Genomic DNA, 26,711 nt, shown 5'->3' on the forward strand with positions numbered 1-26,711 from the left:
TCCTTAAGATCCTGGTATTCCTCAAGACTCCAGCTTCAGCTTTTCTCACTCTATGTACTTTCTTTGAGGGAATTATCTATCCATAACTTTAATTACTATCCACACGCTGATATCTATAACATTCACCTAACCCTCTTCTCCAAGAGCTGCCCCTCTGGTTTTGTTACTACCATAATGAAAAGTACAACTATCTACCCAGCCACCTAAATCAGAAATCTGAGTTATCCAAGACTCCTGTCCCTACCCACAACCAATCCTTAAATCCTGTCAGTTCTACTTTCCTAATGCCTCTCAAATCTACTTCTTTCAAGCTCTCCTGCTTGTCATTAGCAGGGACCCTCATGATTTCTTATCTGGATTATTAAAACAGCCTCTTAACTAATCTCCCTTTCTCTAGCTTTGCTGTTCTTCAACACATTCTTCACACTGCTTCAAGAATCATCGTTGGTAAACACAAGTTAGATCATTACAACCCTGCTTAAAATCTTTGTGATTATTTATAGCTTCAAGATTAAGTACAAATATTTTCAATATTAATTTATTTCTACATCTAGAATGCTTATTTCATTAACCACAACTCTCCACACTCCCCTCCAAACAAACAAACCAAAAAAAGCCAATAATGAACTATGTGCATTTCTCTAAAGCACTGGTTCCTAAAAAGTGGTCCTAAAACCTGCATGCTCAGCATCACCTGGGAATCTGTTTGAATTGCAAATTCTCAGGTCTCACCTCAGACCTACTAAATCAGAAACTCTTGTAGTAGGGTCCAGTAATTTGTGTTTTAACAAGCCCTCCAGATAATTCTGATAAAGCAATTTTAAAAAGGCTAAGCTCTCAGCTCCAGATCTCTGCACATGCTATTTCTGCTTAAAATATTCCATCCTTTGTCCTCACTCACTCAATCACTTAGCTGACTCCTAATTCATCCTTCAGGAAGCTTTCTCCAATTCCCTAGGCTAAATTAGGTAGTTTTCTCTCAACTCTTCAATAATGTTTATCATACATCTAACTGTTTACTTATCTCTCTCCCCCAGCAGACTGACAATTCCAGGAGACCAAGATTGGTGTTTTACTTATCTTTATATTCCCAACCCTAACACTAGGGGCAGGACTGTGGTGGAGCATGAGTAGACTAGGGTGGAAAAAAAATTTTTTTTCCAGTTTCATTGACATATAATTGACATATAACATTGTATAAGTTCAAGGTGCACAACATAATAATTGTGATATATGTATATATTGAGAAATGATTACCAGAGAGTAGATCTTAAAAGTTCTCATCATAAGGGAAAAAAAATTGTTAAGTAGGATGGAAAATTTAAGAAGGTACTTACTCTCAGAATCATGCAAGTACTGAACCTGAACTCACAGAACCCTGAGACCAAGTGCCTCCTTCAATTTCCCATTCTAGATTCCTCACTTGCCTCACTCTAGTCCTGGCCTTTGCCTAACACCATTCCTGCCTCACAGAGGGGACTCAATAAATGTTTCTTGATATACATGAAAAAGCAGCAGGGCTACATGAGCACTACAGGTAGCTTGGTTTCTTGATTAGTGAAATAAACAATAGACCAAAAGTCAGGAAATCTGGGTTCTACTGTTTTCCATGACCTTAGGGGCAAGTCCTGTTGCTTCTCTGGGCTTCAGACTTAGTTTCTTCTTCCACCAGCTGAAGAAGTTTGAACTATATGAGCTTTAAGCATTCCTCTACTTTTGTGACTCCCTGCTTGACCAGAAACCCAAAATCTGTTTCCAACTGCTACATAACTCTTTTTTGGTAAGTTTCAAAGTTCTAGTATGCTTATCCAAGCTCGATAAGATTTTTATTTACCCACATATTTATACACCCATCTACCATAGTTTCAGGCAACCTGGAGCAGAAAGGTGAGTCCTCCCAACTACTGTTACTATAGTAGTTAACCTTTTAACAGCAGTAGTTAACATTTTAATACTTAATCCTTATAACAACTTAATGAGGTAGAAGTATTGATAACTTTACAATACGTTACAAAGTGAGAAACTGAACAAAGTAATCTAACCAAACTGGAGGAATCATAATTTAAACTCAGACCTAACTTCAAAATCCAAGGAGGGCTGCGGCAGAATAAATATTTCTTGCTGCTATCACTCAAAGATCCCAGTGATTCAATAATTCACAGCAACAAGGCCTCAAAGATGTAGTGCCATACTTGTACTAGTCTCTCATTTGTTGATCTAAATGCCCCACAGCCAACAGTACCTGCATATGTAAATGTTACCTTATCGTCTACCAATCTTTTCATGATCATTGCCTTTAAAATACTGAAAATTTTTCCAAAATAATAAATGTTTCGTATTGTACAGAAAGAGTTGGCAAAGCAGGCCTAAGAATACTATCCCTAGAAAGGCCTGCTTGCAAAGTTAGCCCTTGGCTAGCATGTGGGAACCTGAATTTCAGAAGGGTTCCCATCATTTCCTAAATAATAAATGTGGTTTAGTGTGCCTAAACTGCCTGTGCAAAAAATATGGTTTATGCCAAATATTTGCTTTCCTTCAGGGGGTATGGAACTTTAGTTCCCAGGCAGAGGGTGCCTAGGTGACCACCCCCAATAAAAATCTTGAGCACTAACTCTCTAATGAGTTTCCCTGGTAGATGACATTTCACACACTTATCACAAGTCACTGCTGGAGGAATTAAGTGCCTCCTGTACAAATCCACTGGGAGAGGACTGCTGGAAGCTTGCGCCCAATTTCCTTCGGACTTTGCCCATGTACTTTTTCTCTGCTGATTTTGCTCTGTATCCTTTCGCTGTAAGGAAACTTCAAACTTCATTATCGCCTCTCTCACTTCACTTTTACTGATGAACCTGCTTACTATTTCAGTGAGAAAACAAAACTGGTCAGACGAGTACATCTTCATCTTCCCACCATCAACGCTACCAACCTACTTCCATCTGTCCCCATATACCCTGCCTTTCCTCTTTTACATGATATACCGTCCTTGCTCCTGTCTAAGGCTAACCCTTATAACTGTGTGCTAGATCACACCCACTCCTTGCTTACTCAAGACAGTGATCCTTTATTTATCCTCTACCTTTCTAAAAGGTCATTTTAATGAGCAGATAAGCTGATGTAATATCTTGTACATTAAAAAAAAGACCTTCTCTTGACCCTACATCTGCTATGCCCTCTTATCTTATTATCTCTCCTTCCTCATTTCCTACTCCCTCTTGAACCCACTCCAATCAGGCTTTTGATCTCATCATTCCACAGAAACCACTTTTATCAAGATGACCAACAATCTCCATGTTTCCACAACCATACTGTCAATTCTTAGCTCCCACCTAATTCAGGCCACCAGCAGTATTTAAAACAGTTCATAATTTTATCCTTAAAATGCTTTCATTACTTTACTTCCATAACCCTAAGTTCTCCTCATTTTCCTTTAATTTCACTAACTGCTCCTTTCCGTCTCGTTTGATGGATCTTCCTTCCCCTTCCTGACTCCTAACACCAGAGTCTCCCAGGACTCAAACCTTGGCTTTCTTTCTTCTCCAGGTACAGTCTATTACTAGGTAATCTCAAGCAGTCTCAAAGTTTTAAATATCATGTATATATTGATAACTCCCTAATTATATGTTCTCCCAGATCTTTACCCCTAAGCTTAGACTCATTTATCAGGCGATCCCCTCAATATATCCACTCTGATATCTAATTAACACACTACAACCTGAAATCTTGATATCCTTCCCAAATCTGCTTCTCTAATATCTTTCCTCATCTGAGTAAACAGTAGCTCCCTTCTTGTTCTGGCAAAAAATACTGAGTCATCCTAGACTCCTGCTTCTCTCTCACTCCAATCCATCAGTACTTCCTGTGAGTTACCTTCAAAAAATATCTTGAATCCAATCACTTCTCATCTCTTCCCTCCAATAATCTCCTAACTAGTCTTCAGGCTTCCACTTTTGCCCAGCCCTAATTTCCTCCCCACATAGCAGTAAGAATAATCCTTTTAAAAGATGAGTCAATCAGATCACTTTATTGCTTAAAATTTTCCAGGAAATTAGGAAATTAGGCTTCCTATATACTTCATCTAAACTCTTTATCACAGTTTGTCTCTCTGACTTCACCTCCCCTGGCTTACTCTTCTTCAGCCATATAGGCCACCTTGGCATCCCTCAAACATGCCAAGCACGCCCCATTAGCACCTTTACAAATACTATTCCCTTGGTCTGGAATGCTCCATACCAAATTATCTGTATGGTTCCCTTCTTCACTTTAGTCATATCTGTACTGTGAAAGACCATAATGGACTCTCATTGCTGTCTTTTATAAAAACAGTATTCTGTTCTATCCTCCTATGCACCCCCGCCCCTGCCATCTACTTCTCATCTCTATCCTTTATCTGCTTTATTTTTCATTACCTATCACTGCATGAATTATATCTATACTGTTGGTCTTCCCCCAGTAGAATATAAGTGCCACGAGAGCAGGGGTTTCTTGCTTTTGGTTTTTCCACAGCTGTATCCTTGTATCCAGAATACTGTATATGGTAGAGCCTCATTGAGTATCTTCACAATTAATTAATTTAATATTTCTATTGATGACCCAATTTAACTTTGCCTCATGATGTCCTCATGAGAGTTTCTCCAGAGAATAGCAGTATAAATTAAACATAAAGCCTCTTAAAGAATGATTTTTGGGGAGCTCCCGATGAACTTAATTTAAATAAAAATACTTACTCTGCTCTGATTGCACCACCCACCAATTAGATGGACGCCTGGAAATTCTTCGACTTCTCGTGACAGTTGAAGTCACTTCTTCAGGTACAAGTTTGTTTTTCTTCGACTCATTTGAAAAATGTTTCTTTTTACCTTTCTTATCTTTTTTCTGATTCTCTGAATGAGGAACACTGGTGCTACTTTTCTTGCTTCCTAAAGTAAAGAAAACCATAAAAACAACTCACAATCTACAGAACCAGAGTTTTCAGAAAACCACAACAGATTAAAAAAAAAAAAAAAAACTTTCAACTATAGGAACTTCTTAAATTTATCCTGTGGGCTTCTTTTTATCTCTATTTTTTAAGTCACATGTTCTCAATAAGATCTCTAACTTTCTGTCAGTTAAATGCAAACTTTTCACATCACTTGATAACTAACATAGACTCCTAAACCAAAAAAATAGGTATACACTGAAAAGGAAAAATGAAATATATCGCTCCTCCCACCTACTTACCAATGTCCCAAATAAAAAAAGGTAACTACTGCTTTTCTGTTTTGAAATAATTCATGATTTTTGTCAATCTTATTTTTGGAAGAGGAGATTTAAGGTGAGTTTTCTATAAAGAGATCTTTTCTATATGAAGGAAAAAGGTTGTTTCTGTGAATAGAATTTAAAAAGAGAAAACAGAATGAAAAGAAACAATGGATATGGCAAGCAATAAATAGTTAATGAAAAGGTCTGGCATCAATAGTAATTTCATTTTACTACAAAGGCAAATAAATGGGTAAGAAAAGAATCTAAGAGAAAGGACAGATAAATTCTAATTTTGTTTTTGTGACTGACAACTAGGAAGAGGAGGAAATCAGAGAAATAAAGGCTATTTTAATACAAATATTGCAGCTGAGAAGGGCACAACCACCAAAATGGGTTTGATAATGGAGAATTTCTTTTTTTAAGAAACAGATTTAAAACATTAGACGCTATCAGAAAAAAAATGGAAAATTTTCTTGACCATTAAATACATCAAGAAACCAGCATTTATTAAGCACCTGAGGTAAGATTTCTATGGAGTCCAAAGAAGAGATTAAAATCCAAGTAGGAAACATTCATAGAGTAAATAAATTGCATAAAGGTATCTAAGACTAACAGAGCAGGCATTATATATAATCACATAATTAAGCATTAAACTCTACAGAATAAAAAGAAAAGAAGAAAGAATATAATAGGGGCTGAAAGCTGGAAATAGGGAAAATACAAAACTAGAGCTTTCACTAAAAAGGTAAATTTGGGGAAATAACTCAGAGATGATATCTAATGCAAAGGAATAATTTTCTCAAGGTGTGAATATAAAGGAAGAGCAAAGGGCAAACTATTAAACTTGGAGAATATGGAGAGAGTCACCAAAATTTATAGGTGAAATGAGGAAAAGTAATCAATAAAGAAGATATAGAAGGAAATCAAAGAAATAGGGAGGAGAACCAGAATGTTACAGTATGAGAAATTAACTAGTGCTTAGTTAGGCTGGAATGAAAACTGCATCTTAGTCATCTTTACTATTTATATAATATAACATTGTGTTTGGCACATAGGCTCTCAATAAATAGGCGTTGAAATAATGAATTCAGGTTGAAGTCAGTATTGCACTAGGCAACGAAATTGGCAAAAGTGCTACCCAACATGAGCTATTTTAGGTACTATCTAGATTTTTGATACTCAAAGTATGACTCACAGACCAGCTATATCAGCATCACCTGAGGGAGATTGTTTAGAAATACAGATCTTGGGCCCCACCCCAGACCTACCTAAATCAGTTTACTAATCAGTATTTTAACAAGATCCTCAGGGAATTCAAACGCACATGCAAGTTTGAAAAGCACTGTTCCAGGTGATTTGGTCATTCTCTCAGTTAAATTTGATTGGGGGAACAGAAGGATAGAGGAGGAAATGAGCTAAATTATGTCAAAACCCCTTACAGCAGTATATCACTCTCTAATTCTATTCTGAGAATAAGTTACAGGATTCGGCAATACTTTGAATTTAAGATAAAGAAAACTGATTCATGCTTATAAAAGAAGTATAAGAAAAATATTAGCTTTAATGATACTGAACCAGGCCCAAAAATTTGATGAAAAAGGAAAGTATGTACTTTACCAATATTGTGCTTAATAAGAGTAACAACCAATATTTGAAGTGATGAGAATGGGAGATATTAGAAGAGCCACAACTGACAAAGTAAAACGAGACAGAAAAGATCTTTTAGGGAGTAGATATAGAAAATAATAAAGAGTCAATTTACAAAACACTAAAGCAAGTATAGAGAACTTTCAACATGGTTGCCTTGCCACTGATTAGTAGTTTAAGGAATCATCTGTACAACTGCAAGAATCCTCACCAATGAGCATCATTTTCCTGCTCCTATATCTCCACCCTCATCTCTCTTCTCCAACTCCTTTTCCTCCATTTCTCCTCTTTTTTCTCTTCCCTTATGTTTGTCAAAAATATCCTCAGGAACTGCTCCAACAAATGAAAGGTGTTCATGATGACAGAGATTACTGTCCATAATCATAAATCAACTTCTAAAAAATCAACATGAACAATGATTTAAGGGAAAAGATTCTGAAGGGAAAAATGCCATCACCAAAGACTTATTTGGACGATGATACAGAGAAGCAATACCATACAAAGTCAAAAACAAACCAATTAATAAAATCATCTCAGAAATCAGTTCCAGATCAGGAAAGGTTAGAAACTGAATGACAAAGAATTTAGCAAACTAATAAACAAGAACACAATACAGAAGATACAATTGATATAGGAACAGTTGGTAATGTGAAGAGAGTTGACTTAGAACTGAGGGGAAATATGTCATAAGTAGAGCAACAGCTAGAAAAAGAGGTGACTTTTAAGTGATAAATTTCTACAACTGTAGAAAATTTTGCATATTTACATGCAAAAGAGTAGGATTCTGAAAGTGCGATATATTTTAATGAACACGGCAAAATTACTCATCCAAAACAGAGTAATACTTCTGTCACTGGTAATAATGTATCCCAATGACCCAGAGAGATGATAAGTGCTAAGGCTAAGATCTGGGGACTATTTTAGGAATAGAACAGATATAGTCCCTGTTCTTGTGGAGCTTTCAGTCTAGATTCTAGAGTGAAAGACAGAAATTCTCCAAGTAACTATAAGTTTGATAAAATGGAAAGGGTACTATTGGAGCATATGTAGGAACATATCGGGGTGGGGGATAATAATCAAGGAAAGTGATATTTAAACTGAGCACAAAGCTTGGTAGTGGACCCAGGGTACATTTAGGAAAAATTTTCTAAGCAAAAGGAACAGCATATTAAAAGACCCACAGGTGAGAAAGTGGTCTCTTGGAACTGGAAGAAATTCATTATAAGGCAACCCCAGGAGATGAATCTGGAGAGGTAGAGAGAAGCCAGAGGGTATGTGCATAAACTGCTACAATAATCTAAGAAATAAATGACCCTAGCTTGGCTAAGAGGAGTAGCAGGAGGAATGGACAGAAGTAACAGATTTGAAAGCTACTTAGGAAGAAGTCAAAAGACTTACTGATTTCATATGGGTTGCTAGATAAAGGAAATAGGAGTTAAAGATGACTTGGGTTTCTTTCTTGAGCTACTAGGTTTATTATGGCTCCATTTATGAAGATACTGAAAACTAAAAGAGGATTAGTTTTCAATATGTTCAGTTTGAGAAGCCTGTGAGACATCAAAAGTAGAAAAGTCAATTGGCTCAACACAAGTCATCAGTTTAGACATTACGAATTTGTCAAGTGCCTTTTGAATTAAAGGAAAATTATCTTCAGAGTAAAAATATCTTTGGAATTAAACTGTCTTCATATTATTAATCTTTGAAACTGATATGGCTGGCAGAATAATGGCCTCCCAAAGATGTACTCACCCTAATCACAACATCTGTGAAAACGTTAACTTACATGCACAGCAAGAAATTTTGCAGATGTGATTAATGTTATAAACTTTGAGATGGGATATTATCCTGGATGATCCAGGCTGGCCCAATCTAACTACAGGTGTCCTTAAAAAAAGCTGTGGTTAGAGAGAGATGAGACAATGAACGAAGAGGCAAGAGAAATTCAAAATGTGAAAAGGCTGGCATTTTTGGTTTTGAAGATGCAAGAGGGGAGCCATGATTCAAGGAAAATAGGTGACTTCAAGAGGCTGGAAAAGGCAAAGAAACAGATTCTCTCCTAGAACCACCAAAACGGAATGCAACTTTGCCAACACCTTGATTTTAGCCGAGGGAGATTCGTTTTAGACTTGTGACCCACAGAAGTATAACATAATAAATGTATGTTGTTTTAAGCCACTAAGTATGTAGTAATTTGTTATGACAGGAATAGAAAATTAACAAAATTTGTATGAAAATTAATCAGAATGCTATATTCACTAACCAATCTAGATGAAGAATTTAATATCTGTGAAAATTAGTGTCCAAATACTCAACAAATGTTTAACATTTATAATTAAAGAGAGTATCCTTCAAGTACACTTTCTTGATATAATATTTTTTCCTAACAAACTATGGATAAATTCTGTACCTTCAAATTTTGTGAATTCATATTTTACTTAAGGGACTAGTACGAAAAAAACTTTCTTGTAATTTAACTATCACCCTCAGTTTAGTCAGATTCTTTGTGTTGTGCTTTCTTAAAATGACCAAGGAAGCAAAAAAGTAAAGAACAATTCCAATGAAAAGAATATAGGACATGTCCGACATTTACAAAAGAGGTCCACAAAATGGAAAAGGTTGCTTTTTTCCTTTTATTTTAAGCAGTATTTTTCAAATATACAAAGGCACACATAGACAGAATTGAAATCTGACAACTATTATTTCAGGTGATATAAAGTCTCTGTTACAGACTACAAGAAGCTACAGAAAAATCAAGCGAGTTGGAATTGAGTTATATGTAAAATAAAGAGATTCTTCAAAAAAGCCTGTAGGCTTTTGAGGCTTTGTAGATTTACGTTTGCTTTGCCTACTTCCCAAAGCTAAGTAGGGATATCATAAACATAAAGTGGTAGAATAACGTTCATAGTTATATTTAATACAAACACTTACCCACAGGTGGAATCTGTTTTTTGGAAATACGAACATTTCTCATCTCTTCGTACTCTTCCGTATTTCTGTCTGAATTTCTTTGTAACTTGTCTTGGGCAACATGTGGCATATTTACATTTTTATCTTTGGAATGTTCCATATCAACCTGTTCTTCAACTACATTGGCCTTAAATTTTCTTCTCTGATTTTCTTTTCTGGTCCTTTTGTTTCCAGATGATTTTTCTGCATTCTCAGAATACATTTCATGTTTTGTACATCTACCATTATTTTCCATTTCATCTTTCAAAGCACAGCTCCTACACAGTATTCTTTGTTCCGAGGGCTGAGATTTCTCTACTTGGTGAGCTTTACCAGAATGTCTGTCACTTCTCAAAGTCATAGGTGATAAATTGTGATGTTTTTCTGTTGACTTCTTACTTTGAAGGAGTGCAGTGCTCTCAGCAAGCGATACTGTGCATTGTTTCAGAGGCCCAGCCTTTCTTGGTATGGTAATCCAAGATCGACTGGCAAAACTTCTATCTGATTCATCAATTATAAATTCATCCTCTAACAACTTCATATCATTTGCAGGAGATGAATGAGGTGGAGTAGTTGCTATATGCCTAACAATAGGACTAAAACAAGATGTTACAATAAATAATAGCTCAAAAACATAAAGCTTTTACCTTTGCTTAGTGAAGAAAATAATCTATACAGAAAATAAAATCTATATAACTTTTAAAAAGTAGTTCAAGTCTCAATTTTCCCTTACCCTTAAAAATCTGCCCTCCTTTTACATTTTTAAAATAGCTGATCACACTCATTTATAACACTAAGAGGATCATAGAAATTTAGAGCTGGAAGCAAGCCTAGACATCAACTAATTTGATGGCCCCCCAACCATCATATATATTAAAATGCTGAAACCCAGAGATGTATAAATATAGCCCAGATACACTGACTGACACTCCAAAAATGCATGCCATTATTATATATAATGTTATATTAAATTATATGTTTGTATAGATGTTTCATGGGGCCTGAATTTCTTCACATCCAAAACAAGGGTGGAAAAGTTTATTTCTGAGACACCTTCAAATCTAATATTCTAAGAAAACACTACTAAATTATACACTGAATTACATTATGTCAAAATTCATTCCAAGTTTGAATAATTCACACACATTTTCCTATGTTTTAATATTGTAATCACGGTATAGAAATAAATGGAGTGTATCTAGACAGGTAAGAGCATTGGGATTAAACAGCCCCTCTTCCAAGTAGTTGGGAAAGCTTTCTAGAGAAGGAAGGAATTATTCAAAGGACAGTAATCTGATGAACTCATTTTGCATCTCCTTCCTTTTTATGTCAACAGCCTTGAGCAAACCACATACTGAAATGAGATATGCAAAAGTAAACACTTAGGGTAAACATCTAAACTCCAGAGCTAGCCATATGCACTCCTTTTTCTGCCTTTTTCGGTTGGATAAGGATGCTTAACTATTTTTAGACATAGTAGAAGCAAAGCTAGAATGGAAGAATTGGATTATCAGTCTGGCTTTTTTTTCTTTTTATTAAGATATACAAAAAGATTATGAAAATGCCTTCTCTACTCTTCTCATTTCAAACCCCTAATAAATCTTACAATGTAAAATAGTATATAAATTGCTAAGAAATATACTGTCTTAAATAGGCCGAGTTTTACAAGTTTATATAATTAGAAAACTCTAGAAAATCTAATAAAAAACAAACCCAGTATAAACAGAAGACCACAATAAACGAATGATTGAGCAGAAATATTATTTTTCAACATTTAAAAAAATAACCAATCTGTTATAAATAGGTTTAACTTGCCTTGTTGTATATTATTTGTAATATCTATTAGTTTTCTATTAGTATATGAAGAAGTAATGCTAAGAACTTAAAAATGAAGCCTTCCCAAACCAGCCAAGAACTCTCCAAATCTGCTCCTCTATTCTACTTCGAGGGACTTCCATAACTTCAAGACTATTCAAACCAAAGATGTCCTTAGGAAACAACCTTCATACTTGCTATAGACTGAATGTTTGCGTTCCTCCCAAATTTATAAATTGAAAGCTAATCCCCAGTGTGATAGTATTTGAGGGTGTGGCCTTTAGGAGGTGATTAGCTCATGAGCGGAGAGTGTTCACGAATGAAATTAGTACCCTTACGAAAGAGGCACCAGAGAGCCCCCTCACCACCTTCTAGCATGTGAGGTTATAGCAAGAAGATAGCCATCTATGAACCAGGAAGTAGACCTCAACAGACAATGAATGTGCTCAACGCTTGATCTCAGACTTCACAGCCTGTAGAACTGTGGGAAATAAATTTCTATTGTTTATAAGCCACCCAGTCTATGGTAGTCTGTTATGGCAGCCCATATGGGACTAAGACAATACTATTAAAGTTTAGAATAGAGAAAGATGACTTCTGGCTAGGTGGAAAAATCAAGAAAGACTTTGTGACATTTGAGCTGGATCTTGAAGGATGGATAAGATTTGGTCATGAGGAAATGCAAGAAAGACAATCCAGAAGGAAGAGCATAAGCAAAAGCAATGAAGCAAGGAAGCACCAGGAATAGCAAGTAGTTACATCTGGCTGTAGCAATTAAACATAAAATTAACTTTACTCACTACTGTATCAAAAAGAACATTAAACAAAATTCTTTATTACTTTTTTGGACATAGATATAATTAGCCCATAAGTGTAACATATTTGCATCAGATGGTGGGGACAACATCCATACATGAGGTAAAAGAAGCCATATATATATATAAATATACATAAATTGAGAAATCAGCTATGGGAATAGAGACCAAACAAAAGAGGAATTTCATTCATTCAATGTTTTTATAAAACCTTCCTAATACATTCACCAGTATGCTGATAGACATCACAGAAAATACAAAAGAAACTCTAACCTCCTGGAAAGGAGGATCTATGTCTTAATCTACTAAGAAAGACATACACAAAATAGCTAAACTATAATACAAGGCAAGAAATTATTTAAGAAACAGTAGAGTGGAACTTGGAAAAAACTAGAAGCCTAGCATGGACCTTAAAAGATAATGGAGATTGGCATATGACAAAGAAAAAAGGTGTGCTAAAGCAGGGACAACTGCAAATGTGTATAAACAAGTTGGTAGAAACAGCTAACTAAGCAGAGGGAAGGCCTTAAATACCAACTGACAAATCTGAAGTTTATTCTGTAGACCAGTGGTTCTCAACTCTAGCTGCCATTAATCCTAATTAATTCTAATATGCAGCCACGGTTAAGAATGACTGTATGGACATTGCAGAACCACTGAAGGTTTTTGTAAGCAGGCAAAAACAGATTCAAACTTTTACGACTATCCTTTTATTGACACAATCAGAAGAAATAGGACAAAGATTTAAAACCCTTAATAGTGAAATATATAGGCATCTTGACATAACTATATTTCTAAATATAGAATATAGAATATAGAATGAATGCCTTCATTCTTTGATATCATACAAATTAGAAAGTGATGAGCTGAATAAACAAATTTTCTTTCACGTCTAATTTAATATCCATTAAATGATGGCTTTGAGAGTGATTTACTGGTAAGAAACTACACTCTCCTTATAGTTAGGCATAATTTCAATTAAAATTTGTGTCAATTAAGATTAACTTCTAAGTTAAACAGCATTAAGAATTCTTAGGTCTTGTTCATAGAATGTGAAAGAAAAAATGTCTCAAAGGACGGTTTCTATTTTCTTTTTTTTGGTGAGGAGTATTGGCCCTGAGCTAACACCTGTGCCAATCTTCCTCTATTTTTCTGTATGTGGCTTGCCACCACAGCATGGCTTGAAGAGTGGTGTAGGTCCACCCCCAAGATCCAAACCCGCAATCCAGGGCCACCAACGTGGAGCGCACCAAACTTACCCACTACGCCACCAGGCCAGCCCCAGAGGACAGTTTCTTAATCACTCACCTGGAGTCACCTTTTCTTTTTACAGTTTCTAAAAATAATGTTGAAAAACTCTTTTTAGCTTGTGGTTGAATTTCACATTCTGAATCTTGTATTCTTTTCTGAGATGTTCCTGACGGTTTCTTCTCTTGTGGTCCTTCTGATACTTTATCCTCTATTTCTGATACTTTACTCTCTATTTCTACTTTCTTCAAAACATCTTCAAAGTTTAACCTAAAAGGTTAAAAGGAAGGCAGACTGATGAATGTTCCCACGGTTTGCTGAGTTATGAGTTTTCCTAAACTCCCTTATAGTAACAATACAGACCACTTACAAAATTTTCCACTGGGCCTTTATTTAAAATTTATAAATGCTGATTTGTAACCTCTTACACAAAATATACAAGGCAAATTGCTCAGAAAAATTAAATTTTACATTTGTCAAGAAAAAAAAAGAAAAGAATGGTTAAATCATACACCGAAGAAATGTGTAGCTTAGAGCAGTAATTATTAAACATTTAACATGAATCAGAATCATCTGGAGAATCTTATTAAAATGTAGATTCCGATTCAGTAGGTCTAGGGTAGGGTTTGAGATTCTGTACTTCTAAAAAACGTCCAGATAATGCCATTGCTCTTGATCCCAAGCCACAGACCACACTTTGAATAGCAAAATCTTAAAATGTACTTAATTCCTTGGCTTCAAGAATCACATAAGATGCTAAACAGAAATTACATTCATTGCAAAGGTGCCCAACAACAAAGGACCTTGATTGGTCTTCTTTGCTTCCTGAAGGCTAAAAGGAAAGCCCCAAGAGGGACATGGCTTTATCACAACTCATCCTCAATAATACTTACCCTTTGCTACCCTAGAACTGACCTGATAACATACCTACTCTTGTAATTACAAATAAGCTAGAGAAAATACCAATTGTTTCTCTTACGAAGTTATACAAAACTTATTATCAGGAAAAAAATACGTTTTTCCATAGACTATAGAAAAGCTTTACCCCCAAACTTGACTGAAATACACTTTAAGGCCTTCCTTATTAAATATAAACTGAAAATATACTGAATTAATGTTATGTTCTTCCCATAACATGTTAATATTCCTCAATATTTACCATAAAATACATAAAAGACTAAACTACTTTTTAATACAAAAAGTAAAATTTTTATAAGATTAGTTTTATTTAAATAAGTAAAAATTCACCTTTTTTTGGTTTTATGAGAAATCTCTGTACTTGAAGATAGTATATTTACTGAATTTTTAAAACTGTAGGTCTCTCTCTTTTGGACAACAGACGGAAGAGCATTTTGCGATACAGATCTTTTTGCATCCAAAGTAACAGAAGGTGAACCAACAGATATGTAAAATTCCTGGTTGACTTCATTGTGATGACTTTTTAGTTTTTTACTTGACATTTTTCTCGAGTCAGGTGTATTTTGAGAATCAACATCAGTTGCCAAAATTTCCTGATGAACTTCATGGCCCTGAACTAGAAGAAAATTTATGAAGATATTAAAAAAGTTTTACGTAATAATATTAGAACCAAATGTGCTTCTTAAAATTCAGCAATAATTGAATTAGAAATAGTTTTCACAAGACTGACACGTCATTAAGTTTATAATCAAAGATCTAGGATTAAAATTAAAAACTTTAAAAGTTCTAATTTATGAAATTAATGAACTGCATCATGTATTTGGTCCATATACACATATATATATATATATGTATATATATATAAAGAGAATATATATATTCTCTTAACCCTCAACCTGCAAATATCAAAGAAAAAGTAGAATGGCTGGGTGGTATTCATACTAATATATTCTTAAAAAGTAAAGATTAAAAATTTAAAATACAACCAAAAAAGGGCTTTTGTTTCTGGACCAAGATGGCACAGATACACTTTTTCCTGCTTTTCTCTCTAAATACAACTAAATTCCCTGTAAATTACCCATCAAACAACAATAAAAGACTGAAAGCTGGAAGGAAGAAGGTGGATTTGCTAGGAACCTCAAGCCTTAAGCAATAACAGACATTTTGGTGAATCCCCTGGGTTTTCTTTTTATCTCCCATATACCCCAGACTAGGCTCTAAAGAGGCCTGCAATCTGGAACCGCCGAAAGGCATGGGGGAGGAAAAAAGCCCGCATTCTCTGGCCAAAAGACTTGGAAAAAGGAAACACAACATAGACCTAGTGGGGAATCTCAACTCCTACTCCACAACCTGGGCTGCAGGGCACTCCATTCCACTGGCTGTGGCAGAGCAGCAAAGCCTTAGGCCATGCCAGGCCCCACTCCATAAGTACTACGGGACAGGAGCAGCAGAGGAGCAAAAAGCCCTGGACCAATCCCATCCCCGGACCAACCCCGTCCCTGCTTCAACAATCAGAGATGGCAGCCGTATGATCCACAGGCAACTGCAGAGTTGCAAAGCCTCTGACCTTCCCAGCCCCTGTTTCACAGACCAAGGTGACATTTTGATCCACTGGTAGTACTGACACTCCAGGCCATCCCAGCTCCTGCTTCCCAACGGAAGCACCAATGGACAGTCTAATCTGAGGCAAGAAGAGCATAAGAGAGCTCTGCATCCCCTATCCTGTCCCCATTCAGTCATATAAGGAAATCCAGTCCCAGCAGCTTCTAACCTCAACCTCAGTAGGGGTGAATAAGGACATCAGGATGCTCAGAAAAACACCGTCCATCTACACACACAGCACTAGCAAGAACTCAGGTGGAATCCCAGTAGCATCAGAAAATGAAGCAGATCAAAATACCACTGTTAGGACTCTGAACACAACTGTCCTTAGAAATAAAATCCACAAAGTAGGCAAGAATCTATACATTAAACCAAAATAGGCTAACTTTTTGCTCTAAGAAAAGATTTAAATACAATCAAGTGTCTCCTGACGTAATAACCAAAATGTCAAGGATATAATCAAAATGACCCATCATACCAAAAACCAGAAAAAACACAACCTGAACAAGAAAATATGATCAACAGACACATATGAACAAGATCAATCAGATGTTGGAATCATTTAACAAGAGTTTTAAAGCAGCCATCATAAAAGTGTTTTAACAATCAATTTTAAATTCTCTTAAAACAAATGAAAAGACAGAAACTCAAAGAAATAGGAGTTACAAAAGAGAACCAATTTTTTGGATTTTAGCCATTCTTAGAGATGTGTGGTGGTATCTAATTGTTGTTTTAATTCAAAATTCCCAATAACAGCAATGAACAAATCAAAACCACAAGACACTACTTCACACACATTAGGACGGCTATTATCAAAAAACAAAACAAAACAAAACAGCAAGTAACAAGTGTTGGTGAAGACGTAGAGAAACTGGAACCCTTGTGCACTGCTGGTGGGAAGGTAAAATGATGCAACTGCTACAAAAAACAATTTGGTGGTTCCTCAAAAAATTAAAAATACAACTAGCATATGATCCAATAATTCCCTTTTTGGGTATATATCTAAGAGAATTGAAACCAGGACTGCAAGAGATATTTGTACAACTGTGTTCATAGAAGCATTATTCACAAAAGACAAAAGGTGGAAACAACCCAAATAAAAATGTTCATCAATGGATAAATGGATAAAACAAAGTGTGGAATATACATACAATGGATTATTATTTAGATTTAAAAAGGAAGGAAATTCTGACACGTGCTACAACGTGGACGAACTCTGAAGACGTTATGCTAAGTGAAATAAACTAGTTGCAAAAGGACAAAGATTGCACGACTCCACTCATACAAGGTATTTAGAGTAGTCAAATTCAGAGACAGAAACTGGAATGGTGGCTCCCAGAGGTGGTGGGAAGAGGATTGTTTAATGGGTATAAAGGTTCAGTTTTGCAAGATGAAAAAGTTCTGTGGATGGATGGTGGTGATGGGTGCACAACAATGCAAATATACTTAATGCTAATGAACTATACACTTAAAAATGGTTAAAATGGTAAATTTTATGTTACACTTTTTACCATAATTTTTTAAATTATTTTTAAAACACAAAGAGCAAACAACGTAATGTGTGTGTAAATATAAACAAACATTGACTGTTTAAAACAAAAAAACAACAGAATTAAAATACATGATAACAGGAATAAGATATATGACAATAGAATGTCATATGGGAATTAGATAGTTGTTCTAGTTACTATGTCTTCATAATAAATAACTCCATAACTTGGTTGTATAAAACAATCATTTATTACATTCGTTGATTCCATGTTGCAGGAATTTGGCAGGGCACAACAGGGATAGTTCGTCTCTGTCCTGGGGTCTGGAATCATCTGAAAGACTGCTTATTCACATGTCTGACATCTGAGGCTAGGGGCATTTCTGTCTATGTATCTCTGCAAGTGGGCTAGTTTGAGCTTCCTCACAGCATAGTGTCTGGGTTTCAAGGGGGAGTATCCTAAGAGGGAAATAAGGAGGGAGGGAAGGAGCCAAGCAGAAGCCATATAGCCTTTTATGACCTAACCTTGGAAATCACGCAGTATTACTACATATGCCACATTCTACGGGGGTAGGGAAAAAAGATGCTGACCTAAGCAAGATTAAAAATAGGTAGAGTCTGTAAAATTAAAAGCTAAAGAAATTAGAGATAAGCACTGTACTCTAGTTGATACATTGTTTTCCAGAGGGCATGAGTCAACAATTCTAATATTGCTATACACGTATATAGGACTTAACATGCTAAGTGAATGGATGATGGATGGTGGGTGCCAAGTTTCTAACTCATGGAGTGGGAATTTACACATAAGTATGGGAAGGATGCTAGAATAATCCACATGGTAATGAATTAGAGTTGGAGACATCAGTATGAAGTCACGTTTAGCTCAATAGAGATACAGACAGTTACAAAGAAAAATATTTATAGATATGTGCATATACAGCGGTTAGTATACACACATATTACCCTGATCTGTCACTTGAGATGATCCTGAAGCAACAACATTCCAGGAGCAACAGCAAATCTAGCACCCAGATCTTGGTTCCTAATACCATTCTCCAGTAAAAGGAACCATTTGGCTCCTTGGAGGAATGGCTAACTCTAGGATAGGAGCAGGAAATATATAAGATGAACCTGGAGCATCTTGTAGTTCCAGAAGGCAAGGAAGTGCTCAAAAACAACAATAAAAATGGGGTATGTCAAAGGGGCATAGGAGCCAATGAAAGAGCGTCTAACGGCCAAAGCTGGCACAATCTGAGTAACGAAACTAATAAAATAGTATTGGATTATAAACCAAAGTGCAAAATAGAGTTCCTATGTCAAAAACTAAAAAAAGAAGAGCAAAATAAACCCAAATCAAGAAGAATGGAAAAAAGAGCAGAAATCAATGAAATTGAAAACAGGAAAACAATAAGGAAAATTACTGACACAAGTAGTTCACTGAAAAAAGTGAATAAAAATGATACACCTCTAACAAAATTGACAAAGATAAAAAAACAAGACATGAATTACCAATATCCAGAATAAAACAGTATATATCACAACAGATCCTGCAGCCATTAAAAGGATAATAAGGTGGGGCCAGCCCGGTGGCGCAAGCGGTTAAGTGCGCGCGCTCCGCTGCGGCGGCCCGGGGTTCGCTGGTTCGGATCCCGGGCGCGCACCGACGCACTGCTTGGTAGGCCATGCTGTGGCGGCGTCCCATATAAGGTGGAGGAGGATGGGCACTGATGTTAGCCCAGGGCCGTCTTCCTCAGCAAAAAAAAAAAGAGGAAGATTGGCGGATGTTAGCTCAGGGCTGATCTCCTCACAAAAAAAAAAAAAAAAAAAAAAAAAGGATAATAAGGTAATACTATGAACAACTTTATGCCCATAAACTCAACAACTTAGAAAAAATGGACCAATTCCTCAAAAACCACAAACTATTAAAATTCTGCCAAGATGAAATAAATAACCCAAATAGTCTTTGTAACTACTAAGAATTGAACTTGTAATTTAAAAGCTCCTGAAAAAGAAATCTCCCAGACCAGATGATATCACTAAAGTTTGTTATAACAAACATTCAAAGAATTAAAACCAATTTATACAATCTTTTCCAGAAATTAGAAGAGGGAATAATTTCCAACTCAGTTTTTTATAAAGTGAGCATTACCTTGAAACCAAAACCATACAAATATAACATAAAAAAAGAAAACTACAGATCAATATCTCTCATTAACTTAGATGCAAAAATTTCTCAACAAAATTTCAGCATACATTTTTTCAAGTGCCCATGAAACATTCATAAAGATAGACAATATTCTGGGTCATGAAATAAATCTTAGCAAATGCAAAAGAACTGAAATCACACACTGTATCCTATGCCATAAAGATTAGAAATCAATACAGGAAAGACAACAGGAAAATCCCTAAACACTTGGATTAACACACTCCTAAATAACCAACAAGTCAAAAAGGAAGCCTCAAAGGATATTAAAAAATACATAGAAATAAATAAAATTAACAGAAGACACAACACATCAAAACCTGTGGGATGCAGCCAAAGCAGCATTGAGAGAAAAATTTATATCATTAAATGAATACACTTAAAAGTGTATTCACGGGCCGGCCCTGTGGCTTAGCGGTTAAGTGCGCGCGCTCTGCTGCTGGCGGCCCGGGGTTCAGATCCCAGGCGCGCACGATACACCGCTTCTCTGGCCATGCTGAGGTCACGTCCCACGTACAGCAACTAGAAGGATGTGCAACTACGACATACAACTATCTACTGGGGCTTTGGGGAAAAAGAAATAAATAAATTAAAAAATTTAAAAAAAAAAAGTGTTTTCACTTAGCATGTTTCCAAGGCTCTTCCATGTTGTAGCATGTAGCAGAACTTCATTCCTTTTTATGGCTGAATTCCACTGTACATATATACTATATGTTGTTTATCCACTCATTTGTTGATGGATATTTGAGTTGTTTTTGCCTTTTGAGTATTGTGAATAATGCTGCTATGAACACTGGGGTACAAGTACCTGTTTGAGTCCCTGTTTTCACTTCTTTTGAGTACAAACCTAAGAGTAGAATTACTGGGTCACAGCAATTCTGTATTCAATTTTTTGAGAAACCACTGAACTGTTTTCCACAGCGGCTGCACCATTTTACATTCCCACCAGCAATGCATGAGGGTTCTAATTTACCCACATCTTCATCAATATTTGTTATTTTCCTTTTTTTTTTTTAAATAACAGCTATCCTACAATGTACAAAGTGGTATTTCACTGGGGTTTTGATTTGCATTTCTTTAATGACTAATAATGTTGAGGATCTTTTCATGCATTCTTGGCTAACTGGAGAAATGTCTATTCAAGTCCTTTGCCCATTTTTCAATTGGGCTGTTTATTTTTTTTTTTGTTGAATTGTAGGAATTCTTTATATATTCTGGATATAAATCCCTTACTAGATATACTATTTGCAAATATTTTCTCCCATTCAGTGGGTTGTCCTTTCACACTATTAACAGTGTCCTTCAGACTAACACTTTTTGAAGGACATAAATATATAACACATTGTTCTTATGTAGAAAAACCAAATACATAAAAATGTGAATTCTCACAAAATTAGTATACAAATTAAATGCAATTCTAGTTACAATTCTAACAAAATTTTATTGGGAATTGGAGAAAAGAAAGTTCATAGAAAGAAAAAAGGTCTGAGAATAGCAAGGGAACAGTGAATATAGAGGTAAATACCTTTGTTATCAGCACATATTATAAAACTACTATTAGTAAACCGGTATTGTGTTGACATTAACAATAAACAAATAGACCAAAATTCAAAAGTATATTTAATGATATGTAAGATTTAATACATGATAAAAGTAGTACATTTAGAAGAGAATGGATTATTTAATTAATAAATGGACCTGGCACAACTGACCATATGGAAGAAAATAAAATCATAACATTATGTCACACTGTATACCAAAACACATTCCAGATGGATTAAAAATTTTAACTAAGAAAAAAGATGTTAAAACGAAAATCTAAGATATTATGTATACTATTAGGATAAGATAGACCTTTTAATCAAAACAGGAAACTCCAATGCAATAAAAAAAAAAGCCACACATTTAACAATTAAACTAATAAATTTTACCCATCGTATGGTTAAAGACACTATAAACAAATTCTGTAATAGTCAAGGGATCATTTGAAAAAAGAACTGCCACACAAATTACAGATAAATGGTTACAGATACTCAATTCAAAGATCTCTCACAAACAAGAAAAAGCAAATGGGCAAAAGATATGAACAGACAAACTCAGGTAAAAGCAAATTCAAATAGTCTATAAACTTATAAAAAGATGTTCAAACTCATAATGATAATCATGGAAACAGACACTAATGTAACAATGAGATCACTAATATTGATCAAACTGGCAAAAAATAGAATAGAAAATAATCTATCAGGTAAAAGGTACTTTCTAATATTGCTGGTACAAAGAAAACTGTAAAAGCCTCTTCTGAAATCACGCATGCACGCACACGTTTATATGTTTTCATTTGGGAGTACCAATGAAGCTATGGAAGGATTCAAAGCTTATCTCAGCAGGATGATGGGAGTAATGATTACTAACTTTTTCTTTTAAATCTTTGACTCTTACCTCAAATGAAGGACTTTTCTAATTTGAAAAATACAAATAAAGAAAACTTTAAACAGTAGCAGCATGTACAACTGACTAATGGAAATGGAGCAAAAGAAGAGAGAAAAACACTGACTACAGACTTGAGAAGGAATCAAAAACAAGTCCGTTTCACAATTCTGTCTAGGCTGACTGTGACCTTGTGACTCAAGGCCACACATGCGCCACCTTCATTCAGCATTTCTAACTTCTTAAATATATCCAGGCAAATAACACCCATGCAGATGCCACCAACCTGATTTGTTGGCAGCTTCACTTGGTTCTACCGTGAACTGCAGAGAAGCTTCTTTCTTCCTTGAAGAAACTGGAACTGACTTTAGATGTGATTTCTGGCACTGAGCCTAAAAGAGATACAACATGAGATCCACTCTATTAAATTACCAATTCTGATTGAACACATTTGTTTTTAAAATGTTAAAAAAAACAAGTATTTAAGCACAATAAACCAGCTGGTAGAGCTGTATACTCTGGTAACTACTTTAGAAAACAATTTGGCATTATCTAGTAAAGTTGAAATTTCATATAACCTATCACAGAAACAATGCTGCTCTGAACAGCAAAAATCTATTCTGACAGAAGACTGGATAAAGAAATTATGATATAGTCATATAATACAATATCATATATACAACAGTGAAATGAATAAACTATAGCAACATAAATAAATGACTATGTTAACCAAAAAAAAGCAAGTTGCAGAAGTATATAAAGGTCAAATAGACGCAAAAACATGTAAAACAATATATATAAGTATTTAGAGATTCTCTCTACGACAGAAAGAGTTAACATAGCAGGCCTGATCATTTAAAGGGCCTGCTTACAGGGCTAGCCCTTGTTGGCACCTGGGGACTTGGCTTTCAGAATGTTTCCTCCATTACCAACTGATAAGGTTGTGCCTGCTATGCCAGCCTGCCTAGACTGCTTGTATAAACAGTGTGATTTATGGTGAATGCCTGCTTTTTTTTCCTTCAGGGAGTACAGAATTTTGGTGGGCAGAGGGTGCCTACGTAACCAGCCCCCAATAAAAACTTAAAGCTAAGTCTCAAAAGGCTTCCCTGGGCAGAAAGACTATACACGTTTTACTGCATTTCACTGCTGAAGGCAATGAGTGCACTCTGTGCGGCCCCTTTGGGGAGGAGAGGAAGCCTGATATGGATTCCTTCAGACTGTGCCTGACGTGTCTTTTTCCCTTACTGATCTGGCTGTGTCTCCTGACTGTGTGACTATAATAAATGTCACGAATACAACTATATGCTGAGTCTCATGAGTCCTAGTGAAGCACTCAACATGTGGAGGGTAGCAGGACCTCTGTCACAAGCAGTAGAAGAAGTTGAGACAAATGTCAGCACACACCCATATGTGGTAAAACTATAAAATAAAAGATAGGAATAATGAACATGAAATTCAAGATAGTGGTTACCTCTGTGCAGGGAGGTGAGGCAGAAGAACAGGATCAGAAAAGGGCAAATATATGCTTCAAAGGTATTGGTATTTCTTACACTGAGGGATAGGCACATGGGTGTTTGTTTATATTATTTTTAATACATTATGTGCATTACATATTTTCTTTTGTAAATCTGAAATATATCAAGTCATAAATTTTAAAAGTCTAGAAAAGAAAAATCTCATTCACATACATTGCAAGTAGGAAAGAAAACTGGTAAACCACTTTGTAGAAAAAATAGACAATATTTAACAATTTCACTTCAAATGTGCATATCCTAGAGAAATTCAATTTATAACATGTGCACAAGGAGGCATGAAAAAAGATGTTCACTACATCACTGTGATAATGAACAGATGGAAACAACCTAAAAATCTACCAACAGAGGAATATATAAATAATAGAGCATTGTACTGTTGTTCAGTGGCTACATTATGGAACTCAATTACATAAAGAAACAAACACAAATTTTCATTAAATCCTGCTCCCTCTCGAAACTTCATGAAGGAGTTTTAAAAATGTATAAACCCAGAAGGATGAAAAAAAAGAGAAGGCAGCAGATGAGAGATGTCAACAGACTTTTTTAAATTGGAAAGCAGATCAGTAGCAACTAATCAGCCCAGAGAGCAGAAACATACTAGCGATGGAGAAAGGCCAGAAGCAGAGACTTATGTTTATAGAGAAACTCTTTTACCTCTATCTCTATGGAGATCAATAATTAGATGTAAAAGCATCTCTAAAAGAGGAGGTCCAGATGGTCCAATACTTCTGCAAACAGAGGAGTTGTGTTTTGTTTTGTTTTTTTTTGTGAGGAAGATCAGCCCTGAGCTAACATCCATGCCAATCCTCCTCTTTTTGCTGAGGAAAACTGGCCCTGAGCTAACATCCGTGCCCATCTTCCTCTACTTTATATGGGACGCCACCTCAGCATGGCCTGACAAGCGGTGCATCATTGCGCGCCCGGGATCCGAACCCGGGCCACCAGCAGCGGAGCGTGCGCGCTTAACCGCTACGCCATGGGGCCAGACCCAGAAGAGTTGTTAAATGTATATATAGGAAGTAGTGACAGTCACAGAGGCCCACCTCCCCCAACCCTCGCGGAAAATGTTTACTCTCTGGAGTCTCAGAATCCGAGACTGTGAACTCAGTGGCATGAGATACAGCTGAAGGTAAGAGTAATACATTAAAAACTAAATATTAAGTAGAAGTATTTAAATTGCACCTTCCCCTTTACCCCACCTGGCTGAGAACACTCGCGGTTAGAATCAGACCTCCAAGCAGGAGAGAAGATTTGTCAGAAAAACCTACCAAGCCAAGAGAAAAAAACCTGCAGATATTAACACCTGGACATCCACAAGGACATGGCCCAGAGAGATCACACCACAGTGAAATCTACCAATGTACAAATTTTACTATGCAAATAGAGCTTCCTTTAGTTTTCCACTCTTAAATATGAGGAGACAGCTGAGGATCACTAGACATACGACAAAAGGCTCTAGTGTAAAAGGCACTGAGCAAAGTAAGCCAAAGAAGTACCTGTAGGAAACAGAAACTATAAGAAGAAATCTTAATAAAAAACGTTAGAGGAACCTAACATCAAGGAATATCATGAAATTTCAGCTCACTAAAGACAGATGACAAGATCCTGAAAGCTTGCAAAGACAAAAAAAAATAGTGACTCTCAAAGGATCAAGGAATCAGAATGGTATTCTCAATGATAACACAAGAAGCTAAAAGAAAATAGCGCACGTCTTTAAAAATCTGAGGAAAAATAATTTCCAACCCAGAATTCTATATCCACACAAATTACCCATCATGAGGGTTAAATCATGATTTTCAAACATTTAAGGTCTTAAACTCTCAGGAAGCTACTAAAGAATGAGCCCCGCCATAAAAGGAGAGAGCAAGAAAAAGGAAAATTTGGGAACCAAGAAATATGAGCTGCAATACACGAGAAAAGGGAAGGGACTTCCCTGGATGATAAAGGGAAATCACATGGCAACACCTTTGTGACAGTCCAAAAAATAAATAGTAGCAAAACACGAAGGGTAGAGAGATCTAGGAGGGATAACCCCAGAAAAAAACTGAAAATAATAAATTACTTGATGTGTCTACATACACTGAGAAGATATTTATAATTTTGTCAAAGAAACTGGTGATAAATTAGTCACAGCGCACAGAAAATCAACAAATGGAAAAACCACAACAATTAAATCAAAAGAACACTAAGATACAAGCAAATGGTTAAACAAACTGTGGTACATCCATACCATGAAATACCACTCAGCAATAAAAAGAAATGAATTACTGATACACACAAAAACGTAGATGAATCTTCAAAGAACTATGCTGAGTGAAAAAGTCAATTCCAAAAAGTTATACAGTATATGACTCCATTTAAACAACATTCCTGAAATGACAAAATTGTAGAAATGGAGAATAAATTAGAAGTTTCAAAGGTTAAGGAGGGGGTGAGGGCAATAGAGAAGGGAGTGTTACTATAAAAGGACAATAAGAGGGATCCTGTGGTAATGGAATTGTTCTGTATCTTATCAATGTTAATGTCCTGGTTGTGATACTGTACGAAGGTTTGCAAGATGTTAAATTTAGAGCAAACTAGGTAAAGGGTACATGAGTTTGCACCCTATTATTTCTTACAGCTGCTTGTTAATTTACAATTATCTCAAAATAAAAAGCTTGATTTAAAAAAAAGTAGAGGCTCCCCATAATATCTTTCTCTAGAGTATCTTCTCTTTTTCTCCTATTAGGCACATTGGATTGAAATGATCAGCTCCTTGCTCTCTCTTAGGACTGAGCTGGGTCAGTTTGAGATAAAATTTTAGTAAGACTCAGTCCACTTGTAGTCTG

The 26,711-nt window shown here is 35.8% G+C and overlaps 1 protein-coding gene across 1 annotated transcript in view; it reads right to left on the bottom strand.

The window, feature by feature from the left end:
* The window catches only part of CENPC (centromere protein C), a 72,412-nt gene that overhangs the window by 34,409 nt on the left and 11,292 nt on the right, over positions 1 to 26,711 (bottom strand). Inside the window, exons 5-9 of the mRNA XM_058547174.1 lie at positions 22,635 to 22,740; positions 14,958 to 15,243; positions 13,770 to 13,979; positions 9,814 to 10,427; positions 4,725 to 4,916 (exon numbers count right to left, since the gene is read on the bottom strand). Coding sequence (XP_058403157.1) covers positions 4,725 to 4,916; positions 9,814 to 10,427; positions 13,770 to 13,979; positions 14,958 to 15,243; positions 22,635 to 22,740 — 1,408 coding nt within the window. The remainder of the gene's footprint in view (positions 1 to 4,724; positions 4,917 to 9,813; positions 10,428 to 13,769; positions 13,980 to 14,957; positions 15,244 to 22,634; positions 22,741 to 26,711) is intronic.

The sequence above is a fragment of the Diceros bicornis genome, chromosome 8, assembly GCF_020826845.1.
Source record: "Diceros bicornis minor isolate mBicDic1 chromosome 8, mDicBic1.mat.cur, whole genome shotgun sequence".
NCBI classification, from domain to species: Eukaryota; Metazoa; Chordata; class Mammalia; order Perissodactyla; family Rhinocerotidae; genus Diceros; species Diceros bicornis.